General features: G+C 37.4%; 1 protein-coding gene across 3 annotated transcripts in view; it reads right to left on the bottom strand.

Moving 5' to 3' along the window:
• Positions 1–22,290, bottom strand: part of LOC120533551 (U2 snRNP-associated SURP domain containing) — an 88,202-nt gene that overhangs the window by 36,786 nt on the left and 29,126 nt on the right. For 2 of the 3 annotated variants that reach the window (XM_039760486.1, XM_039760497.1), the window contains exons 2-4: positions 20,635–20,733; positions 11,279–11,393; positions 1,292–1,425 (exon numbers count right to left, since the gene is read on the bottom strand). In XM_039760486.1, coding sequence (XP_039616420.1) covers positions 1,292–1,425; positions 11,279–11,393; positions 20,635–20,733 — 348 coding nt within the window. The remainder of the gene's footprint in view (positions 1–1,291; positions 1,426–11,278; positions 11,394–20,634; positions 20,734–22,290) is intronic. The other variant, XM_039760488.1, reaches the window with a different exon arrangement.

The raw sequence follows: 22,290 nt of genomic DNA, 5'->3' as shown, positions 1-22,290 counted from the left end.
CAGCTGAAGGGCTTAGAAAGGACTGATTTTACATTTGCCCGGGGTTGGGGCGGGGTACACTGACACTCTCTAAATTCCCTACAGGTCTTTCCCGGGAAATCCCACCAGCAGCCGCCACCTCGAAGCGGGACACATCACTTCCGGTCCCGGGCCCGAGGACGACGTCACTTCCGCCCAACGTCCTATAAAGCCTCCCGCCTTTGCTCTGGGAGGCAGCTCTGTTTTGGACTCTGTCGTGTAAACTTGACTACATGAATCATTTGCTTTTGCAGCCAGGAAACCGCATCCAGAAAGTATTCACAGCGCATCACTTTTTCCACATTTTATTATGTTACAGCCTTATTCCAAAATGGGTTACAAAAATTTTTTTCCTCAGAATTCTACACACAACACCCCATAATGATAACATGAAAAAAAGTTTACTTGAGGTTTTTGCAAATTTATTAAAAATAAAAAAACTGAGAAATCACATGTACAGAGGTATTCACAGCCTTTGCTCAATACTTTGTTGATGCACCTTTGGCAGCAATTACAGCCTCAAGTCTTTTTGAATATGATGCCACAAGCTTAGCACACCTATCGTTGGACAGTTTCGCCCATTCCTCTTTGCAGCACCTCTCAAGCTCCATCAGGTTGGGTGGGAAGCGTCGGTGCACAGCCATTTTAAGATCTCTCCAGAGATGTTCAATCAGATTCAAGTCTGGGCTCTGGCTGGGCCACTCGAAAACATTCACCGAGTTGTCCAGAAGCCACTCCTTTGATATCTTGGCTGTGTGCTTAGCAATTAGAGCCAAGGGTGTACTTACTTTTCTCCACAGAGGGAAATGGCATATCTATTAATTTTTTCGTTAAATTATAGCAAATCAAACATTCTCTTTGAAGGAAATCATAAGTAAGAAATTTTCATTGAAACTCTAACTACAAAAGGCAACACAAAATAAGACGTTTGATTGAAAATATCTAATGACTTTCACCCTTATGACACATAGCATTACTTTAATCATTTTGATGCCCACAACGGGACAGGAAGCTATCAAATGCAAGAAGTTAATTAGCAATAACTGATAGACAAAAAAAGCAGAAGGAAATGGGGGGGGGAGAGTGTTCCTATATCCATACATAAACACATCCTCTTACATCAAAGTTAGAGGTAACTTCTTTCAAAAAGTAAAACAAATATGAGTATTCTAAATCCACTCTTAAAACTATATTTAGTTTAATTACTCATTAAATTTACTTAACCTAGGACTATACGTTTATTTAAAAATTAGTTTATAAGAACACAACTCACATTACTTACAGATTTTCTTTCCCCTGAAGAAGAATGCTGATGATGTTTCTCGGATTGAAAGTTACTTTTCGATTCCAAAAATCTAGATGTTGGTTTGTATAATTTACCCTTCTTTTCATCTGCCTCGACTTCCTCTAAAATAAATAAATAAATAAATAAATAAACAAACAGACAGACAGAATTAGGAAAACATTAAAATAAATTCTTTAAGTAGACTAATGTAACCCTCAGCAAAAGGTCTTGCTGCTGGGGAAAATGAATTAAAAGTGACTTTGCCCATTTGCTACTAAAATGTTTTGTATGCAATCTTAAAAGAAACTGGAATTCATGAATAAGTGATTTTAGGACTGAGACTGAGGCCTCTGCTAAAGCTTTCAGAGAGAGACTATCAAAATATTAAAGGCTAGCACTACTGTTATATTGTATAAGGTGTGCAGACCTTACTAATGGCAAAACATCTTTCTTCCAATAGATGTTGGGAGCAAACCTGTATTGACTACATTCTGTTACCTGTTAAGTTTTTTTTTTTTACTAAAAGTCTCTGGTAATTTGTTGTGTTCATATGCCATAGGAATTATCTGAGTTAAATCACTTTACATCTCATCTTCCCACTCTATTTTGTGCAGAAAAATTTGCAGTTGATGCTACGGATGCAAAGTTGCTGTTGATTTGTGTGTGCATTGAGCAGCAATTATAGATTTGGGTATTTTTGTGAAAATAAAATGCAATTCGACTGAAAGGAGTACTGCATTGTTCCCAAAAAAAAAAATGCGACCAATTCAGGGATTATAGGGGAGAAAAACAAAGAACATATGGCACAATCTTAGGCAAGTGAGTCAGAAATGCATATTGCTTCTTCTACTGTATATGATACCTATCCCAATTTTTAGCAATTTCAGAGATCCTGAAGGCATCTCTGAAGGGCAAAATAATAGTCCAAAGTTCAAATACACACAATTAATTTGGAGAAAGAATTTAAACTAAATGCATGTATGAGACACAACTACTCTCACAATATTGTTTTGAAAACACAGATGCCTATTTTAAAAACACTCCACATATACCATGACACACACATGGGTATGTAGATACTGGAGTGAGATTCAAACAAAGTGGCCCTTCCTATATGCCAGAAAACAAAAAGATGTTAATCTGGTGGATTGAATGTAAATCAGTGATCTAATGTAAAGACAGCATATTCTCAAAATAATGCACTCAAGAAGTGGGAGTAACAATCCACTGCATTCAGCAAATGATGTGTTATCATCTCATTTCAATCTTAGTAGGTAAAGTTAAGTGAACAAATCACAACATGCTCGCTTCAAAACATTTTTTTGCTTTTGTGTGTATAGGATGCTGAAGACATATCACAGAAACAGGCAGACAGAGAACACTGGCAAAGATGTTTATTTGGAAGAGACGTGCAATGGACTGGCACTCTCTTCTGGACTGGTTCCAATCCTACTCCTGATGTTACCCAAATTGGCTCTGCTACCCTCAAACATCAAACAGATTGTGTTTAAAAATGTTTGGTTATTCTGTTATTTTCCTACTTGTTTAGAAAAAAAAGTGCACATTAACTGGTTCTTGAGTTCAGCAGTTGAAAGTGCTTTAAGCTCGCACACGACACTGTTTCCTTGCCTCCTCTCCTAACTCCAACCATTCACTGAATGGAGGACACAACAAAAAATTTAAAAAAATGGTGCACTATCTGGGAGAATGCTGCACCAAATTCATAAAGAAATCTCCTCTTTATTCAAACTGTACAGAGTTGTTGATGCTTTGTATATTTAAATAGATAAATGCAATTAATTAAAACAAGATTGTGCTGAACAGAATTCAGCTTAGGGCTCCCAAAACCTTCAGCACTCACTGTTGCCCTTCACATTGTAGGAGTTGTCATACGCTTTGGTCATGAGCTTTTCTGTTGCACTTCAAATGCATTCTTGTGCATCTTTCTCGACTGACTGTAAGATGGATCTGCATAGTGCTTTAAGGTGAACATACAAATGAAAATATTCACAATTTCACTGCCCATCTAGTCTATCTTGATAAACCACCTATGTCTTGTCTGTTTGGGCAGCTTACAGTAAACAAAACTTGATGCAAAGACGTCCTTAGACAAGAATGTGAGAGGTGCATCCATTTGTGTGTTTCTTCTCTTCAGCTGAAAATGAGCCACATTTTAAATTCTACATTACAACTGGGGCTTACTTTTCAGCCAGATCAGTTTCTGTGACTGCACCAGAGTATCTTCTTTTTCTGGCAATTAAACCTAGAGAAAAGTATGACTTGAGCAATAAATCCTGTCATGTTAAGACTATTTTTACATTATAATTGTCATTTTTGTATTATTATTATACCAAAATATTCTTCATTCATATACATTTTGTCTAAAAGTATGTAATGCTATTTGAAACCTGAAGGTATTTTTACTTGGATATTTTTTGAATATTTACATGTTGTGTTCCATTAACCTTTTAAAATACGCATAACTACTAGTATATATTAGAATTAAAAAGTATATAAATGCAAGAGAAAAAAATCAAATTTGACTGAAAATCTTTTGCAAACTATCAATCATTTGGCTCATTTAAATCATTAAAGTTTTTTGTCTACTCTTAAGATGCTTTGCTGAGACACTGCTGTATACAATTTGAGGCGACTGCTTTTAACTACTTTGTTAGCAAGTATACAGCTTTTTTGCTTGTATTTATTGTATATATCAGGTAACTGAAACTGGTCAACATAAAATTTTACACTTCTGTTAAATACCCTATCTGATAAACTCCTTTCTTAGTTACGCTGCCAGTATTTTATTGTCTTAGTACATCAATGATGCACTGTTTAATTATTCTGGAGGCATTTACTTGTGCCTCACTATATTTATCTATGGACTTCTGAAGTCATTCTGCTACTACAGTTATTGCTGACATCACTCAAATATGATGAAGTCAGTTGGCATTACTCCTCTTACTAAGTCTACTCTTACATAGGATACTTTCAACTCAAATAACTGTAAACAAACAGTTCAATTATATTTTGCTATGCAAACACCGAAATGGGTTTAAAAAAAACACCCTGTGCTATATGTCCTTGGTGTAGTGTACTGAAATAAAAATAAGTTCCAATTTATTCTATACTAGCAAAATACCCGCGCTTCACAGCGGCGAAGTACTGCCTTAAAATTTTTATTAAGAAAATTAAACCTTTTTAAACTGAGGGAAAATATACCAATAATTGTTTGTTAAGGATCTCTTTGTATACCACATTGTGAGTTCGGCCCTCCAGTTGTATTATGACCAAGCTGTGCGCTGAGCTTACTCTTGAGCATGCAACGTACAGTTGGCCATGTGAACAGTAATTTTGTCTCAAATCTAACAGCTTGGATTGCTGCTGTCATAATCGGTTTCAGTTTCATGGTTTGTTTCAATTACGACAGTATTTGTAGGACTTGTGTTGAAGAGACATTCGGCATCTGTCAAGTGTTGTAAGTATACAACCGGTTTCATCGATAACTTCACATCCAGCTTTTGAGAGTTTAAACATTCATAAACATCAAAGTGCCCACTAATGAAATCATCACTCTTCAATCTAAGATGTTTAAGAGGCATTGGCGGTTGTCGAAAGGTGTAAAATATTTGGCCATTTCGGTACAATTGAAAGCGACAACCGAACAATTCAGCGGCAGCCATCAACTCGCATGCAGATGCATAGGTGAAGGGCTTAAGCATTTCACTCTTATGGTGCTCCTGTGTAGTATAATTATCTCCTGTACCGTCATCAGTCCACACCTTGAATCTGTCCCAGTCATTCAATACATAAGACACAATGTTCCTCCGGATATCAAGAGTGAACCTGATATGACCGTGCAATATGTAACAAAGAGAATTGAAAAGGTAGGTGCCATCTCCGGGCATGGAAAACACTCTTTAAGTGACAGTTCTTTGATCGATGGTGATCACCTCGATAGACATGCTAATGGGGTACGGTTGGAATGATAAAGGAAATGGGTACCTGAACAATGTAAAGTAAGTCTAAAATACCTACACAACTATAATCGTAATAAATGAACAATAAAACAGCTGAGAAGCCGTGGATTAAATAAAAAGGCTGTAATAATTATCAGCAGGGAGACGTGAATCCCGGGGCGAAGCAAAGAAGGGAATGTAGAGACTGGAGCGATGGATGGCCTTATATAGGCAGGCAGCCAACAACGTGGGAGGCGTTGGGATGGGGGACCCAACGCCGCCTCACACGGTGACCGAGCTGCAGGCAGTGGACATATATATGTACGTAAGTAGGATTCAGTTAGCGTTGGAAACTCGCGTACCAAATTTCTTGAAGATGGGCCCATAAGTAACAAAGACCGTTGAAAAGTTCAATATGGCGGCCGACAGTGGCATCATACCACTGAAATAAGTACGTACATTGGTTTCGGTTAGCGCAGGGAAGCTGCCTACCAAATTTCGTGAAGCTGGGCCAGAAATAAGAAAGTTCAACAAGGTGGACGTTGTCGACCATTATGACCGTTAAGCGTAGAATTTCGAAATGAAACCTGCTTAACTTTTGTAAGTAATCTGTAAGGAATGAGCCTATCAAATTTCAGCATTCTACCTACACGGGAAGTTGGAGAATTAGTGACGTTGGAAAGTTCAATATGGCGGCTGACAGTGGCGTCATACCACGAAATAAGTACGTACATTGGTTTCGGCTAGCGCAGGGAAGCCACCTACCAAATTTCGTGAAGATGAGGCCATGAATAAGAAAGTTCAACATGGTGGACATTGTTGACCGTTATGCGTAGAATTTCGAAATGAAACCTGCTTAACTTCTGTAAGTAAGCTGTAAGGAATGAGCCTGCCAAATTTCAGCCTTCTACCTACACGGGACGTTGGAGAATTAGTGATGAGTGAGTGAGTGAGTCAGTGAGGGCTTTGCCTTTTATTAGTATAGATATTTTATATCAATTTTTAGTAACACTGGACCTAGATAACAATTTCAGTCTTAACTGTACATTTCAGCTTTAGATATTTTAGAGATTAAAATAACCCAGCTCTTATTTTTTTGTTATGAAAATATGAAAAACGTTTCTTTTTTAATTATGTGCTCAAAAATTCCTGCCTCACATTTCATCCTGCATTTAAACAGACCGTTGCAGACAAGGAACACACATGAAATAAATTTATTTCAAATGCCAATATATTACTTAACCTCTACAACTCCAGGCACCTCACACCCAGATAGACAAGATTTAGCCCAGAGAATCTTCTCTGCGACTTGAGCGGTGTTGGTGGGAGAGGGTAGGGAAGATAAAGCAGGCTGCTTGTGATCTGCACTGGCAATTGGAAGGTTGCCGGTTCGAATCCCATAAATGCCAAAAGGGACTCTGCTCTTTTGGGCCCTTGAGCAAGGCCCTTAACACTAGAATTACCAGAGCCTCTGAAAAACTTCGTAATTCCGTCCCCACCTTAAATCGCTTCTTAAATCCCTTCACACCTCTCCGCCAGCGTCCTTTGTCTTCTAAATGTGCTGATAAAGAGAAGCTAGAAGCAGCCGGCTATTCCATCCCCCACCAATTTAGAACGTGCACGAACTTCATCTTGATTGAGTATCTGGGAGTGAAGTGGAGTTTTAGAGTGGAAATAATAGATTGTTGTTTGGAACACACACATTTCATGTCTGTTCCGTTTCTACAGTAATCTGTGTCAACACATTGTTAAAACAGAAACGTTTTTTATATTCTAGTAGTAGATGACAAAATGTAGGCATAAACTATATAGTGTATGAAGCCTGAAGTTCAAATAGCAAAGAAACATTTTCACACAATAACACAATTGCGCTTTTATTCAAGAATATAACTGCAGAAACAAAAAGCCGCTTTAACATGCGACATTGACAGCAGTTTATTGTAACTACCTCCGTGGTTCAATAGACTCAGCCCCCGCTTGGGAATCAAGAGGTCACGAGTTCGATCCTGCGCCCCTCCGTTTTGAGAAGTAAACTGCTCTTAGTCTTACTGTTTTAGAATAAAAGCATACATTTGATTTCAGTCTGTAACAGCGGTGCAATTTATGATCCTTGTAAAGGTTAGCTTTTTTTTATTCACTTTTCATTCTCTCAGTCGCGTTCAGAATCAATCCATACAACCCCATCTGACACGGCTGTTTTCACTAAAGACGCTATAGCTCTGCAGTGTACCACGATGCATACTAATGCCCCGGGTTCTGACACACAAGCGCTGGCGAAGCTGCCTTCTTCGTATCTCACCGTCACTTGCTTTTCTTTTTTTCAGTTTTATTGAGTGTTCCTGCCAGTCCCGCATGTTGCTGTATGCTGTTTCTTTTGTACTCCAGGACATGCAGAGGAAAGAATGGTAAAACCAGTAACCGGCTATATGCAATCATCAGACACTCCCCATCTGCCCGTGTCGTTCAAACACAGGAACATATATTGGTGTAAAAGTATAACAAAAGTGCACTTTTATTCAAGTGCACTTTTTCCATCGCCTTTTCCTGTAAGAAGCAATGTACACACTTCTCTCTATGCTGTGGTTTCTATTACACACCTGAAAGAAAGAGACAATACATGTGAAAATATCCAGCATACAGCAACATGCGGGACTGGCAGGAACACTCAATAAAACTGAATAAAAAGAAAATCAAGTGCGGTGAGATACGAAGAAGGCAGCTTCGCCAGCGTCTGTGTCAGAACCCTTTTGCGTTAGTATGCATCGTGGTACAAGCAGAGCTATAGCGTCTGTATTCTGTTTCTTTTGTACTCCAGGGCATGCAGAGGAGAGAATAGTAAAGAGCAGTAAGTTCGGCGCTATATGCAATCATCAGACACTCCCCATCTGCCCGTTGTTTTGTTATACTTTTCAATACTTTTATACTGCTCAAGCGGGCATGCTCAAAAATACACGTAATGCCACGAAAGTGCACGCAGACACTTCATTTCGCAAACAAAACAAGTGCACTTTTATTCAAAACTACCTGTATAACCGAAAAAAGAAAGCAAGTTACAGTAGGCGATTGATACACAGCTTGCATGGTGCAATGCTAAGAAGTGCAGATTTTCATTCCGTGCTATATAAAATCATCACATTCAAATATTAACAGTTCCACACACCCAAGGACCGTCCTTCCTACATTTACGCCCGTGTACTTGTTGCCGTGTACACACCTCTCTGTGCTATGGTTTCTATTACACTGAATGAGCACCTGACACTGTACTTTCTTCCCTGGGGAAGGTCCGCATCAGAGAATTTCCAGTTCCTGCATAAATTCACACCCGATCTGACGCTGTTCGTTTTCAAATAATATTGCATTAGTGCGATTATATTTTCACATATATTGTCTCTTTCTTTCAGGTGTGTAATAGAAACCACAGCATAGAGAGAAGTGTGTACATTGCTTCTTACAGGAAAAGGCGATGGAAAAAGTGCACTTGAATAAAAGTGCACTTTTGTTATACTTTACACCAATATATGTTCCTGTGTTTGAACGACACGGGCAGATGGGATATTGCATATAGCGCCGAAGTTACTGCTTTTTACCATTCTTTCCTCTGCATGTCCTGGAGTACAAAAGAAACAGCATACAGCAACATGCGGGGACTGGCAGGAACACTCAATAAAACTGAAAAAAAGAAAAGCAAGTGACGGTGAGATCTGAAGAAGGCAGCTTCGCCAGCGTTTGTGTGTCAGAACCGGGGGATGTTAGTATGCATCGTGGTACACTGCAGAGCTATAGCGTCTTTAGTGAAAACAGCCGTGTCAGATGGGGTTGTATGGATTGATTCTGAGCGCGACTGAGAGAATGAAAAGTGAATAAAAAAAAAAATGCTAACCTTTACAAGGATCATAAATTGCACCGGCTGTTACAGACTGAAATCAAATGTATGCTTTTATTCTAAAACAGTAAGACTAAGAGCAGTTTACTTCTCAAAGCGGAGGGGCGCAGGATCGAACTCGTGACCTCTCGATTCCCAAGCGGGGCTGAATCTATTAAACCACGGAGGCAGTTACAATAAACTGCTGTCAATGTCGCATGTTAAGGCGGCTTTTTGTTTCTGCAGTTATATTCTTGAATAAAAGCGCAATTGTGTTATTCTTGTGAAAATGTTTCTTTGCTATTTGGACTTCAGGCTTCATACACTATATAGTTTATGCCTACATTTTGTCATCTACTACTAGAATATAAAAAACGTTTCTGTTTTAACAATGTGTTGACACAGATTACTGTAGAAACGGAACAGACATGAAATGCGTGTGTTCCAAACAACCATCTATTATTTCCACTCTAAAACTCTACTTCACTCCCAGATACTCAATCAAGCTGAAGTTCGTGCACGTTCTAAATTGGTGGGGGATGGAATAGTCAGCTGCTCCTAGCTTCTCTTTATCAGCACATTTAGAAGACAAAGGGCTCTGGCGGAGAGGTGTGAAGGGATTTAAGAAGCGATTTAAGGTGGGGACGGAATTACGAGTTTTTTCGTAGGCTCTGGTAATTCTAGTGTTAAGGGCCTTGCTCAAGGGCCCAAAAGAGCAGAGTCCCTTTTGGCATTTATGGGATTCGAACCGGCAACCTTCCAATTGCCAGTGCAGATCACAAGCAGCCTGCTTTATCTTCCCTACCCTCTCCCACCAACACCGCTCAAGTCGCAGAGAAGATTCTCTGGGCTAAATCTTGTCTATCTGGGTGTGAGGTGCCTGGAGTTGTAGAGGTTAAATAACATATTGTCATTTGAAATACATTTATTTCATGTGTGTTCCTTGTCTGCAACGGTCTGTTTAAATGCAGGATGAAATGTGAGGCAGGAATTTTTGAGCACATAATTAAAAAAGAAACGTTTTTCATATTTTCATAACAAAAAAATAAGAGCTGGGTTATTTTAATCTCTAAAATATCTAAAGCTGAAATGTACAGTTAAGACTGAAATTGTTATCTAGGTCCAGTGTTACTAAAAATTGATATCAAATATCTATACTAATAAAAGGCAAAGCCCTCTAGGCTCTGGTAATTCTAGTGTTAACCTGGAATTGCGGAGTGCTTTGAGTAGTGAGAAAAGCGCTATATAAATGCAAAGAATTATTATTACTACTAATACTACTACAGGTACCTACTGGTATAGTTTTGGTTTTACTGCATCACATAGGAATGCTGAGAAATAGACATTTATATGTTAACTGACAATAACGTATTTAGTCACGTTTATGTTTCGCATAAGCTATTAAATTCAACAGAATTAAAAGTGTTTTGCTCCCGATTGTTTTTTGTACTCAATGTCTGGTACATCACGTTGCAGTATCCAACAGCAGTCAGCAAGCATTGACGGATTCCAGCTGCTCTGGTATCGTTCTCCATCGTAGCAATGTCCTGGTGAAACCTTTCGCTGTGTTCGTCACTGATAGCACCGACATTTGCGGGGAAGATGTCCAAGTGTGAGTGGAGGAAATATTGCCCGACACCAAAACGTATATAGCATCACGCTTACTTACTGTTATATTGCTACAGATACTATACTATACTGATACTATACATACACACTGACTATCTATATAAAACAAATGAGCAGGATTGGTATATGCAAGCCACCTTTATAGGATGCTGAGACAGTGTCAAGCTCATTCAGACCTGCCCAGGCATGCCAATGATGTCAACTTCCACAGAACAGCTTCCAACCTGGCCTGATTCCATGCCTGGACATGCCCAGGCTGCAGACACCATTGTTGATAAGTCACTTACAGGAGCGAAAATGTTTGGATACAAATATAAGAAAAATCATGACAAAACTGAAACGGTACGTGATGGGTAAATTTTGATGTGATATTTGTGATCAGCACCCAAAAATCTATAAGAAACACTTAACAGTGTTCAAGAAGCAAAAACTTTGTTGTGCAGTTCAATCCAGTGTTAACGCAGTAGGGAAAAACAACAAAGGTTAAGAATACTGTGGAAAAATTAAAGGCTCTCAGTAGTTTACCTTTAGAAGCATTTGCAATTCCTCCTCTAACAAAGGCCTTCACTTTACTCCCATCAGAACCTTCAAAAGCAGCCAGGAATTCTTCATAGATCTCTGCAGCTGCTCTCTCATCTTCCTAGATGCAGCAAAAGAAATGTTACGAAAACTCTAAATAAGCATAGATTACAATTTATCCAACAGAGCTTTATTAAATGACACTTGTGTGAAGAACACAATAGTATACAACCGTTGCATTGAAATTATTATTAAAAAAAAGTATTAATGAACTGTGCCATGTCTGTTTATTATTAGCAGCTCTGTTGTGAACATTCTGAATTGAGGTACAGTTTCACAATTACGTTTTCAAATAATATACTTACATTTGTCATGCTCTTTGTTCTTATTTAGAAAAGGCTACCTATTCTACCTTTGTTGAAGATCTTTATGGAAAATGTATGTCTCAATATACACAGAGAATGGATGCCACAAAGATTATAGAAAATACAGAACAATTTCTAAAATTCAACCCCTCTCTCTACCATATGAAGTGAAAAAAAAAATGGACAAAATATTAAGAACACAAATATACTTGCACCATCTTATGAAAGTCAACTCAGAAGGAAAAATGTAATTCAATTTTAATACCAAAGTGTAGTGCTCCACAAGTCAGTGATTATCATACAACTACAGGTGGTCTTCCAGTGCTTAATTCGTAAATTGCGAGGTCCCAGACCTTTCACTGATGAAGATCGGAATGGGGGCGCGTGAATAATGGCAATATGGGTACCAGAGCGCAGACCTTAAAATGTTTAAATATGTCACTGACCTAACAAATACAAGAAATCGGTACTATTAAGATGTCAAGATGACATCCTTAAACTACTTGCCCACAATACAACCAGGTATATTCAAGAGACCACTGATTTCCTATAGGCCCATTACCTCAGAAAGCCTTACTGGTCACAATGGATGCTGAGGCACTTTACACAAATGTCCCCCAGGATGATGGCATATTGGCACGTGAAACACACCTAAAACATGATTTACCCATGAAGTCAGTTATACAAATGATGAAATTCACTCTGAGACACAAGTCATTCTCATTTGGACACTACTACTTAAAACAAATGAGGACTACAATGGGCGGTCGGTTCTACGTGAACTCATTTACGGCAAAATTGGAGGAAGATGTTATGTCAACATGTGTCTTAAAACCAACGTTGCATCTCCGTTACATAGATGACATTGTGTGGACTGCCTGTAGGAAGGACCTCCTCCATTTTCTTAAACCAATATAACTCTTTCCATCCCAACAAAATGCTGAAGATTAATAACTCGGGAACAGGAGTCAGCTTTCTTGACGCCACAGCTCAAAGGTAACACCCTTGTAACTTCTGTTTCATAAACCAGCAGACAGATGGACATACCTGAGAAGCGATAGCTCCCACCCCAACCATATCAAGCGCTCCATTATTTTTAGCCAAGCAATACATTACAAATGTATTTGCTCAGACCCAACAGACTGGGACAAAACTGCAGGAGCTTAGGCAAGATTTCATTAGACAAGGATATTTTCCCAAAACAACACTCAAATGAGAGTTTCTACCATTAACTAGAGACATCTATCTGGATTATAAAAATAAGTACTGCATCCCCATTGTTTTCGCCTATAACCCACATCTTGAAGAACCTTGAAAAATTATAAAAGAATTTCAGCAAATAATAATTAATAATGAAACACTGAGAGATGTATTCCCAGAACCTCCCCTCCTGGCATACAGAAAAACACCAAACCTACAGCAACTAAACTGTCCAAAGCTCCCTGAGTGAACCAAAAGATAATGGTACATCTCCCTGCCAATAGAAAAGATGTAAAATGTGTGCTCACATTTATAATACAGATTGTGTAGTTATTTCACACAACCAACAAGAACATCTCAAAAAGGGATCATTTTCCGGCAGATCATCTTATGTGGCCTACCTAAATCTTTGTATTACATGTCCCAACATCATACTCTATATGGGAGAAACTGGGCAAAAAGTCCATCAAAGAATGAATTTACACAGGTTCCACATTAACACTAGAATTACCATACATAGTACAGCGACAGCAGCTTCCACCTGCAGCTATAGACTCTTCCACACTAGTGTTTAGATCTGGATCTGCATGTGCCCCAAAAACAAAGTTTACCTGCATTCTCATACCATTTAACTGCATTCTCACACTTTTGCCATCGCTGGACGTTGTATGCAAGAGCCAGATCGAATGTTATTTACCTTGGTTTATTTACTTACTTCCTACAGCGTAAAGTCACAAGTAGAGTGCAGAGCTATAGCGCATCTTTATGTGAAAACAGCAGTGTCAGATGGGGGGGTAGGATTGTGAACGCGACTAAAAGAATAACATATAGCTAACCTTTACGAGTATCATACATTTACACCGGCTGTTACAGACTGAAATCAAATGTATGTTTTTTTCTAAAATAGTAAGAATAAGAGCAGTTCACTTCTCAAAATGGACTCGTCCGAGATCAAACCCGTGAAGTTTTGATTTCCAGTCAACATTTGATACCGTTAATTTGGAATTAACTTGCTTAGAGACCTTTATATAGACAACGTCTTTGCATCCTATGAACAATTACGTTCCAAATTTAACATTCCAGCTACAAATTTCTTTCACTATCTTCAAATCAGGAACTTTGTTAAACAGAACCTTCCAGATTTTCCTCATCTTGCACCCTCATCCACGCTGGAAAAATTATTGCTCAATTTCAAGGAGTTAGACTCCATCTCTACAATATATAAAATCCTTTTACAATCCCTTCCTTTCAAAGATCCAAGAGGACACTGGGAAAATGACCTCTCAATTAATATATCAGAAAAGGAGTGGAAAGTAGCAATGCAGAGAATTCACTCAAGCTCCATATGCGCAAAGCATACAATTATACAACTCAAAATTATATATCGAGCACATCTGTCTCACTAAAACTCTCAAAATGTTTCCAGGGCATGATCCAACCTGCGAACATTGCAACCAAGCCCCAGCCTCACTAGGTCACATGTTCTGGGCCTGCTCCAAATTAACATTATTCTGGACAAAAATTTTTAATTACCTCTCAGACAGTCTTGGACTCACAATCCCTCCTAACCCATTAACAGCTGTGTTTGGGGTTCTTCCAGAGGGTCTTAAAGTGGAGAAAGACAAACAAACTGTGATTGCATTCACTACACTGTTGGCACGCAGACTTATTCTGATAAACTGGAAGAACCCAAACTCTCCTCTTTTAAGTCAGTGGGAAACTGATGTGTTATATTATTTAAAATTGGAAAAATCAAATACTCAGTTAGAGGATCTGTGCAGACTTTTTTCAAAACATGGCAGGATCTAATCAGTAATATTTTGAAATGATTTTATAAAGCACAGAGAATTTGTTGATTTAGGTATTTTTAAAAGCCTTAAATTTTACACCGTTTGGCTTGCTCTCTCTCAAGGGTGGGGATCGATCTGTTCTTAGCATAATTCTTTTTTTGTAAAAACTTGATTGCTATGTATTGATTGTAATAAAATTAATAAAAAAAAAAACATTTGATACCGTTGTGCCACCATCGTAGTAAATGCGTGTCAATGTCACACCCTAAAGAGGATTCTTTTTTTTGTGAAAGTGTTTATTTGATATTTGGAAATCAGGCTTAACACATTATATACTTCATGTCTACATTTTGTCAATTACTAAAACATGAAAAACGTTTGTTTTAACGATGTGTTTACTGTATATAGGATTGTTGTAGACAAAGAACACACATGAAATGCATGTGTTCCAAATAACGATACAGTATTTATAAAAGGTGCGATTTTGTTTGACTTCTTACTCTATACATCTCCAAGCAACTAACACGCAGGTAAACAGACTTGAGCTGAGAAAACTGTGCGCCAGTGGGGGATGTGATAGCAGGCTGCTTGCTGCTTATTAACACATTTAAAGGACAAAAGATGCTGATGGAGTGGAGAGGTGTGAAGCGATTTAAGGTGGGGCAGATCTGCAAGTTTTTAAGTAGGCTCTGGTACTTCTACTGTTAAGCATGGCAATAGAGATGTTCCTGTAGAAGCTCACTTCAGCAGCCATGGACACTGTGAGAGGGATCTTAAAGCCACAGTGCTTTCGATCACATTTGAAAAAATATATCTTTTCAAGTTCTATTTAGTCCATATGTGTCAAACTCAAGGGCCGCGGGCCACATCCGGCCGGCGTAATTATATCCGCCCGAGATCATTTTATATACTGTATTATTGTTATTAATGGCCTGGGTATATGAAGCGCTGGTAACACAATAAACTACAGATCCCATAATGCAGCGCTTCAGCTGCCTTGCCGAACACTTACCGCGTTAATCAAGTGTAGCTTATGATGCTGCAAGTTATTGCGAAGCTAGCTCACACGATGCTGAAGAGAAAAGTTGATTCTGAAAATAGAGCCTTTAAAACCGATGGGAGGCTGAGTATATGTTTACTGAACCCGTGTGTCTCATTTGTGGAGCTAATGTGGCTGTAATTACAGAATTTAATCTAAGGCGGCACTATGAGACAAAACATCAGGGTAACCTGAATGCAATGCAGAAGATACAGAAAGCAGAAGAATTAAATAAGAATCTGACACTTCAGCGGACGTTTTACCCGTGCACAATCACAAAGTGATTTCAAGTGAAGCTGCTTTTATGGGAGACACAAATGCACCAGTGCAATTTGCCCCACTTTCCCTGTTGCCAAGTAATGTTAAACCAAGTCGTCACTACGGTGTTCCCAAATACGCACTTTGCTGATAAACTGAGCGCACTGAGTTTGCACGGCGCTTTGGTGACTTTGAAGAACAAAAAAAGTCCGTCTACATGCGGCTCGAACCTTGTGCATGTTTGGTAGCACATATCTGTGTGAGAAGCTCTTCTCAGTGATAAAGACTAACAAAACAGCACACAGGAGTCGCCTCACTGATGAGCACCTGCAATCCATCCTGAGAATCTCCACAACACAGAACCTCACAGCAAACAGAAAGAACCTGTGGCCAAAAAAAGATGCCAGGCGTCCAGCTCTAAAATAACATATGAGCAAAGACAACTGAATGATTTGATTTGTTATTGCTGAAAGGAGCACATTTTATTTATATTTCTAGGTTTTGTTATGCAGCATGTTCATATTTGAATTTGTATAATTTTGACAGGATATATTTTTATGGAGAGCAAAATCTTTTGGGATATTTAAAATCTAAGTTTATTTTTATATAAAATTACATAAGAGTAAAGAAATTTGAATGTTTGTTCTTTTAACGTTTACTTTATTTCTAACTTGTATAATTTAGACAGGATATATTTTTATGGAGAGTAAAATATTATAAGTTGTTTAAGGTTTGAGTTGATTTATTCACGAATAATATTCCTGTCTGTTTTTACCATTCCTACCAAAGATATTTCTGTCGACTAAATAAAAATTCCTTCTATTTAAAATTTAAATAGAACTTGAACAAATACGATAGTTCATAATATCAACGCAGACTTGCACGTAAGAGCGGGAGTTATCCGTTTTAACAAGCAGCGTATTGCACTGATACGAAATAGCTGTGTGTGTATGTATGTATATGTATGTGTATATATATATATATATATATATGTATGTGTATATATATATATATATATATATATATGACAGCAACACTCATCACTCACAACAGTGACAAAACAATTACATTGACAATCATGTTACGTTATTTTCAAAATGTTTCCTTTTCTTTATCATTGCTTCTTTAACACACTACTTCTCCGCTGCGAAGCGCGGGTATTTTGCTAGTTTGGTTATATTCTTGAATTAAGTTGTACTTGTTTTGTTGCACCTTTTGCAAAAGTATTTGATATTTGAACATTTCACATCAAAATATTATCAACATGAAAAAGGTTTGTTTGCATTTCCTGTCATTCTACATTTACACAGATCATTGTAGACAGAGAACACACATGAAATGTATGTATTCCAATAACAATATATTATTTACCCTAATCATCTCAAGGAAGCTAACACCCAGATAAACAGACTGAGCTGGGAAAACTTCAGCTACATCAGTTAGGGAATAGGATAGAAGGCTACTTGCACTGACTGAAACATTTGCAAAATGAAAAATCTGCAAAACAAAAGATGCTGATGAAGAAGTGCGAAGAAATTTAAAAATGGCACAGCATTACGACTTTTTTATAGGTTTCAGGGATTCCAGTGTTGGTTTTCCATTGCTGTATCTGTCCTGGTGTCTATATAAACACAGGGAATTCCAGTTTCTGTATTACATTTAGCCTGAAGCTAAATAGCCTAAGCTATCTCAAAAGCTTGCATATTGTAATCTTTTTAGTTAGCCAATTAAATGTGTCATTTTGCTTGACTTCTCACTGAATCTATAAAATTTTACACAATCCAAGTAGAGGATATTTATTACAGGTACATTAATACCTATGTATTAAATTCTACACCAAGCCAATTTCTTTAGTACTCTTAAAACACACAACCTAAATCAGTAAAAGATATTATACAAGACTCATTGCCATATCTGTATGTAATGTCATACCAATGATGGGTCCATCACATTTTCTGTTTAATAACAAAAACTCCTCATTCATTTTCTTATCCTGCTTATTCAACTTTAGATTTGATGGGAACTGTAATGTAATCTGTAATGGGTATATACTTCATCTGAAAAGTGTTAATCAGAGTAGAGGTGACACCTCTGTAGAGACTCCTTTAAGAAAAAAGGCACCAAAATAAACATTCAATTTTGTTTCTAACCACCTACTGAACTGGCTGGATGAGATGGACAAAATAAGACATCTAAAAGCAGGCCCAGAGGTTAAACCTTCCTTCAGAACTAGTTGCATTCATCCCAGTTCTCTTTGTGGAGCTGAAAGCAAACTCCCCATAAAGCCTCGGAGCTTGACACCCTACACTATGTCCAAGGACCATTCTGCTAAGCCAAGCTCTGTTTCAGTGACAGAGGACTGTTGAAGACAGAAAAGCAGCGCTACTTGAAGAAGGGAAAGTTCAGTACATACACATGCCAGAAAGTGTAACGCTTTTCCCTATGATGTTGCATGCAGCAAGAAGCCTAACAGCGAGCTGAGGAAGACAACATCAGATCACACCACAGATAATGGACCATGTAACCAACACAAGAAGAGTCTTCCTCTTGAACCTGTAGCAACAACTCCACATATCATCCTTGAAGGTTTGGTTTCATAAAACTGCTTGTCTGTGCCATGATAAATTAGAACTCTAAATAGACAGCTTCTACTACAGTATGTTTGTCTTGCATCCTGTCTTCTATGTCTATGCATGCAGTCAACATATTTCTAAAATCCTTGTGTTCATCAATAAATTGTATTATTGTGTTTCTTAAAATAAGTGTGCTTCAGTTACTTTGATATAAATCAAACAGATGGACACCACTGCTATAGAGAAAATAAAGATGGGAGTCTTACCAACAAATTCTGAAAAACTGAAGTTTTGTAATTCATTAGCTGATTAACATCAGTCAACCATTGATTTGTTTCATCGATACACTTGAAACAGATATCCTTCACACATTTCCAACAATTTGCATCTCTGGGAGGGCCATGAAACAGACATCCCCCATTTTCATCACACTGTGTACATCAACTGTAACTTAATGCATGGAATTGCTACTGATGCACATTCCTATATATACGTATATTACAAATTAATGGATATAGTGTAAACCATGTTAGTTGTTATCTTACAAAGAACATAAGGAGATGCTAAAGGACATTTAAATATGTTTTAATTTACACTGGATGTAATGCCTGAGGTGCTACTGGATTTGAAAACTGAACAGTTCAATATGTTTTGCTAGTGTATAAAGGTCTACAGTATTCTCAGGAATTTTAAATAGAATCTGCTAATATTCAAAAAATTTTCAAACATGAACAACTGTAATGTCAATCACTGGGTGAAAGCCACGTTGTATATACTGTATATCTATCTATGTATCTAAAAACATCTCAAAAAAGACTTAAACCAGTATTTAAGTGAGGTTACGTGCCAATCTGTCTGTGTGTGTGCGTGCGTGTGATACAATGCATTGTAATTGAACATACACAGCCTAACTAAGAAGAATGTCAAAATCGTTGAAATCTATTTAAATCAAGGACCAACAAATTACATTTTTTCTTAGATTAATGATTTTTACATCATCTTCAGTCAAATGAAGAATTGCAATATAGTATATCATAGAACAACATTTATATACTTAATGTATTTCAAAACAAAAAAAACACATACAGCAATATATTGTGATGAAAGTATCAGAATATCACACTGTAACATTGAGCCCCAGCAATTTTCACTACCTAATGTGAAGTGCCATGGTGTTCTTATTTACAGTGTGTCAACATTCATTCAAGAAAATGCTCAGCCAAACAATGAACTGTCTTGCTTTACTATTTAACAATGTTCTAAGGAAAGCTTGTTAAAAATTTGAAAGATTTTGAAATAGTGCGATTCGATCTATTCAATCCAAGGAAAAACTGGAAAGTCAATTTACTGTAAGATGTAGACAACATTCGATTTGCCAAAGATGGTGGCAGCCGCATACTCCAATGAGTATGAAGTGGAAACTAAACTTGGTGTAGCTTTCTGGAACAGCAAAAGATATCAACATATGTTTTTATCTTTGCTGTTTTGAATATTGCTGTTTTTCCATTTCAGTCAACAATGTTTATGTCTCAAAAGATTATTTAAATACATAATTGAAATTGAAGAAAGAAAGGAGAGTAAATTAAAAAAAAAAAGACAACCTAATTGGTAGTCATAAACCTTCTGCATAACTTTTAGGACCTCTCTCCCCTTAATTGTAATAGACTCAGGTGTAAACGCCATGAACCTGGGGCTGGGAGTGAAAACAATCAAAGAACAGTAGATTCCTGGGATGGTAAGCTTTAGACAAACTTAATGCCCATAGTGTGTGTGAGCAGCTCATTTTAACCAAAGGACAATTAAAAGGAAGGCTACAAACCCTTACATTTTCAGTAGAGAAAAAAAAAAATTCAAAAATGATTTCTTTCCCTTTCATGTTACTTCAGACTGTAGGGACCTCAAAGAACTGATATTTTCAATTAAAATTTAAGTTGATTTTGAAAATGCAAAACTTGTCTGTGGTCTATCCTTTATAATAAATAAGAGACAGATATCACCTTGGTACTATAAAAAACTAACCTGCTGACTACTAAACAACAATTTAAAATCTAATTAATTGTGCTTAACAAATAAAGCCAGAGCACCATACAGCACATTTTCACAGGGGTTTAAGCCAAAAAACAGTTTTTCCCATTACCTTCTTTTTAATTTCTTCTTGTTCCTTTTTGCTGAGAGTTCTTTTTGCTGCAGACATCTTGCCAATGCTAAATGATTTCAGTTTGCTCTCCAACAAAGTCTGCAAAAAAACATGACGCTGAATAAAAATTAGAAGGAACACAAAGGTTCAATAACACTTAATACAGTTTACTCTAAGCATAGGTTGCAATGTTTAATTAAAATAAGGATGAACATTGTTCACTCTAAATTAAGAAAGCACCTAAGAAAAAAAATCCAGAAACAAGCAATACATTTCAGAACATTGTTTTTTTTGTAACCCAACCCACTCCCAAATACACACAAAAGACAAACCATCATACAAACAGAATTATGCAGCACTTTATGATTAACTTCAAAGCAGCAATTTAAAATAAATTAATAAAACCTCCTTCATGGCAGTCTAACTAAAAAGTAAAGATGTAGAAGTACATTCAAAAGTAGAAATATATTGTTTACTGACTAATCAATACAGTAAAACCACCATTATCCGTCACTCTGACCGTCGGGGGGGCAACATTATAAATACAGTGATCCCTCGCTATATCGCGCTTCGACTTTCGCGGCTTCACTCCATCGCAGATTTTAAATGTAAGCATATCTATAGTAATAAAAGGCAAAGCCCTCACTGACTCACTCACTGACTGACTGAGTGACTGACTGACTCATCACTAATTCTCCAACTTCCCATGTGGGTGGAAGGCTGAAATTTGGCAGGCTCATTCCTTACAGCTTCCTTACAAAAGTTGGGCAGGTTTCATTTCGAAAGTCTACGCGTAATGGTCATAACTGGAAGGTATTTTTCTCCATTTACTGTAATGGAGCCAAGATATATATATATATATATATATATATATATATATATATATATATATATATATACATATACATATACATATACATATACATACACATACATATACATATACACATACACATACATACATACATATACCAGCAACACTCATGACAATGACAAAATCATGTTACATTATTATTAAAATGTTTCCTTTTCTTTTACTTTACTCATTACTTCTTTAACACACTACTTCTCTGTTGCAAAGCGCGGGTATTTTGCTATATATGCATATGTATATGTGTATATGTGTATATATATGTATATATATGCATATGTATATATACTGTATATGTATGTGTGTGTGTGTCTATATATATGACAGCAACACTCATATCAGTGACAAAATTACATTAACAATCATCTTACGTTATTTTTAAAATGTTTCCTTTTCTTTTTTCATAACTTCTTTAACACACTACTTCTCCGCTGCGAAGCGCGGGTATTCTGCTAGTTTAAATATATAATCACGGATTTTTCGCTGCTTCGCGGATTTCTGCGGACAATTGGTCTTTTAATTTAAAGTACATGCTTCCTCAGTTCGTTTGCCCAGTTGATTTCATATAAGGGACGCTACTGGTGGATGGCTTAGAAGACACCCAATCAGAGCATGTATTACGTATTAAATAAAACTCCTCAATGATATACGATGTACTTCCTGAGCGGTGCTTGACTGCTTGCTTTTCTCGTTCTCTCTCACTCTCTGACTTTCTCTGCGCCTGACGGAGGGGGTGTGAGCAGAGGGGCTGTTTGCACAGAGGCTGTTTGCCTAGAAGATACGGA

Source organism: Polypterus senegalus, chromosome 1, assembly GCF_016835505.1.
Source record: "Polypterus senegalus isolate Bchr_013 chromosome 1, ASM1683550v1, whole genome shotgun sequence".
Lineage (NCBI taxonomy): Eukaryota > Metazoa > Chordata > Cladistia > Polypteriformes > Polypteridae > Polypterus > Polypterus senegalus.
The sequence above is the reverse complement of the archived record's forward strand: the minus strand, read 5'-3'. Positions and strand labels throughout refer to the sequence as shown.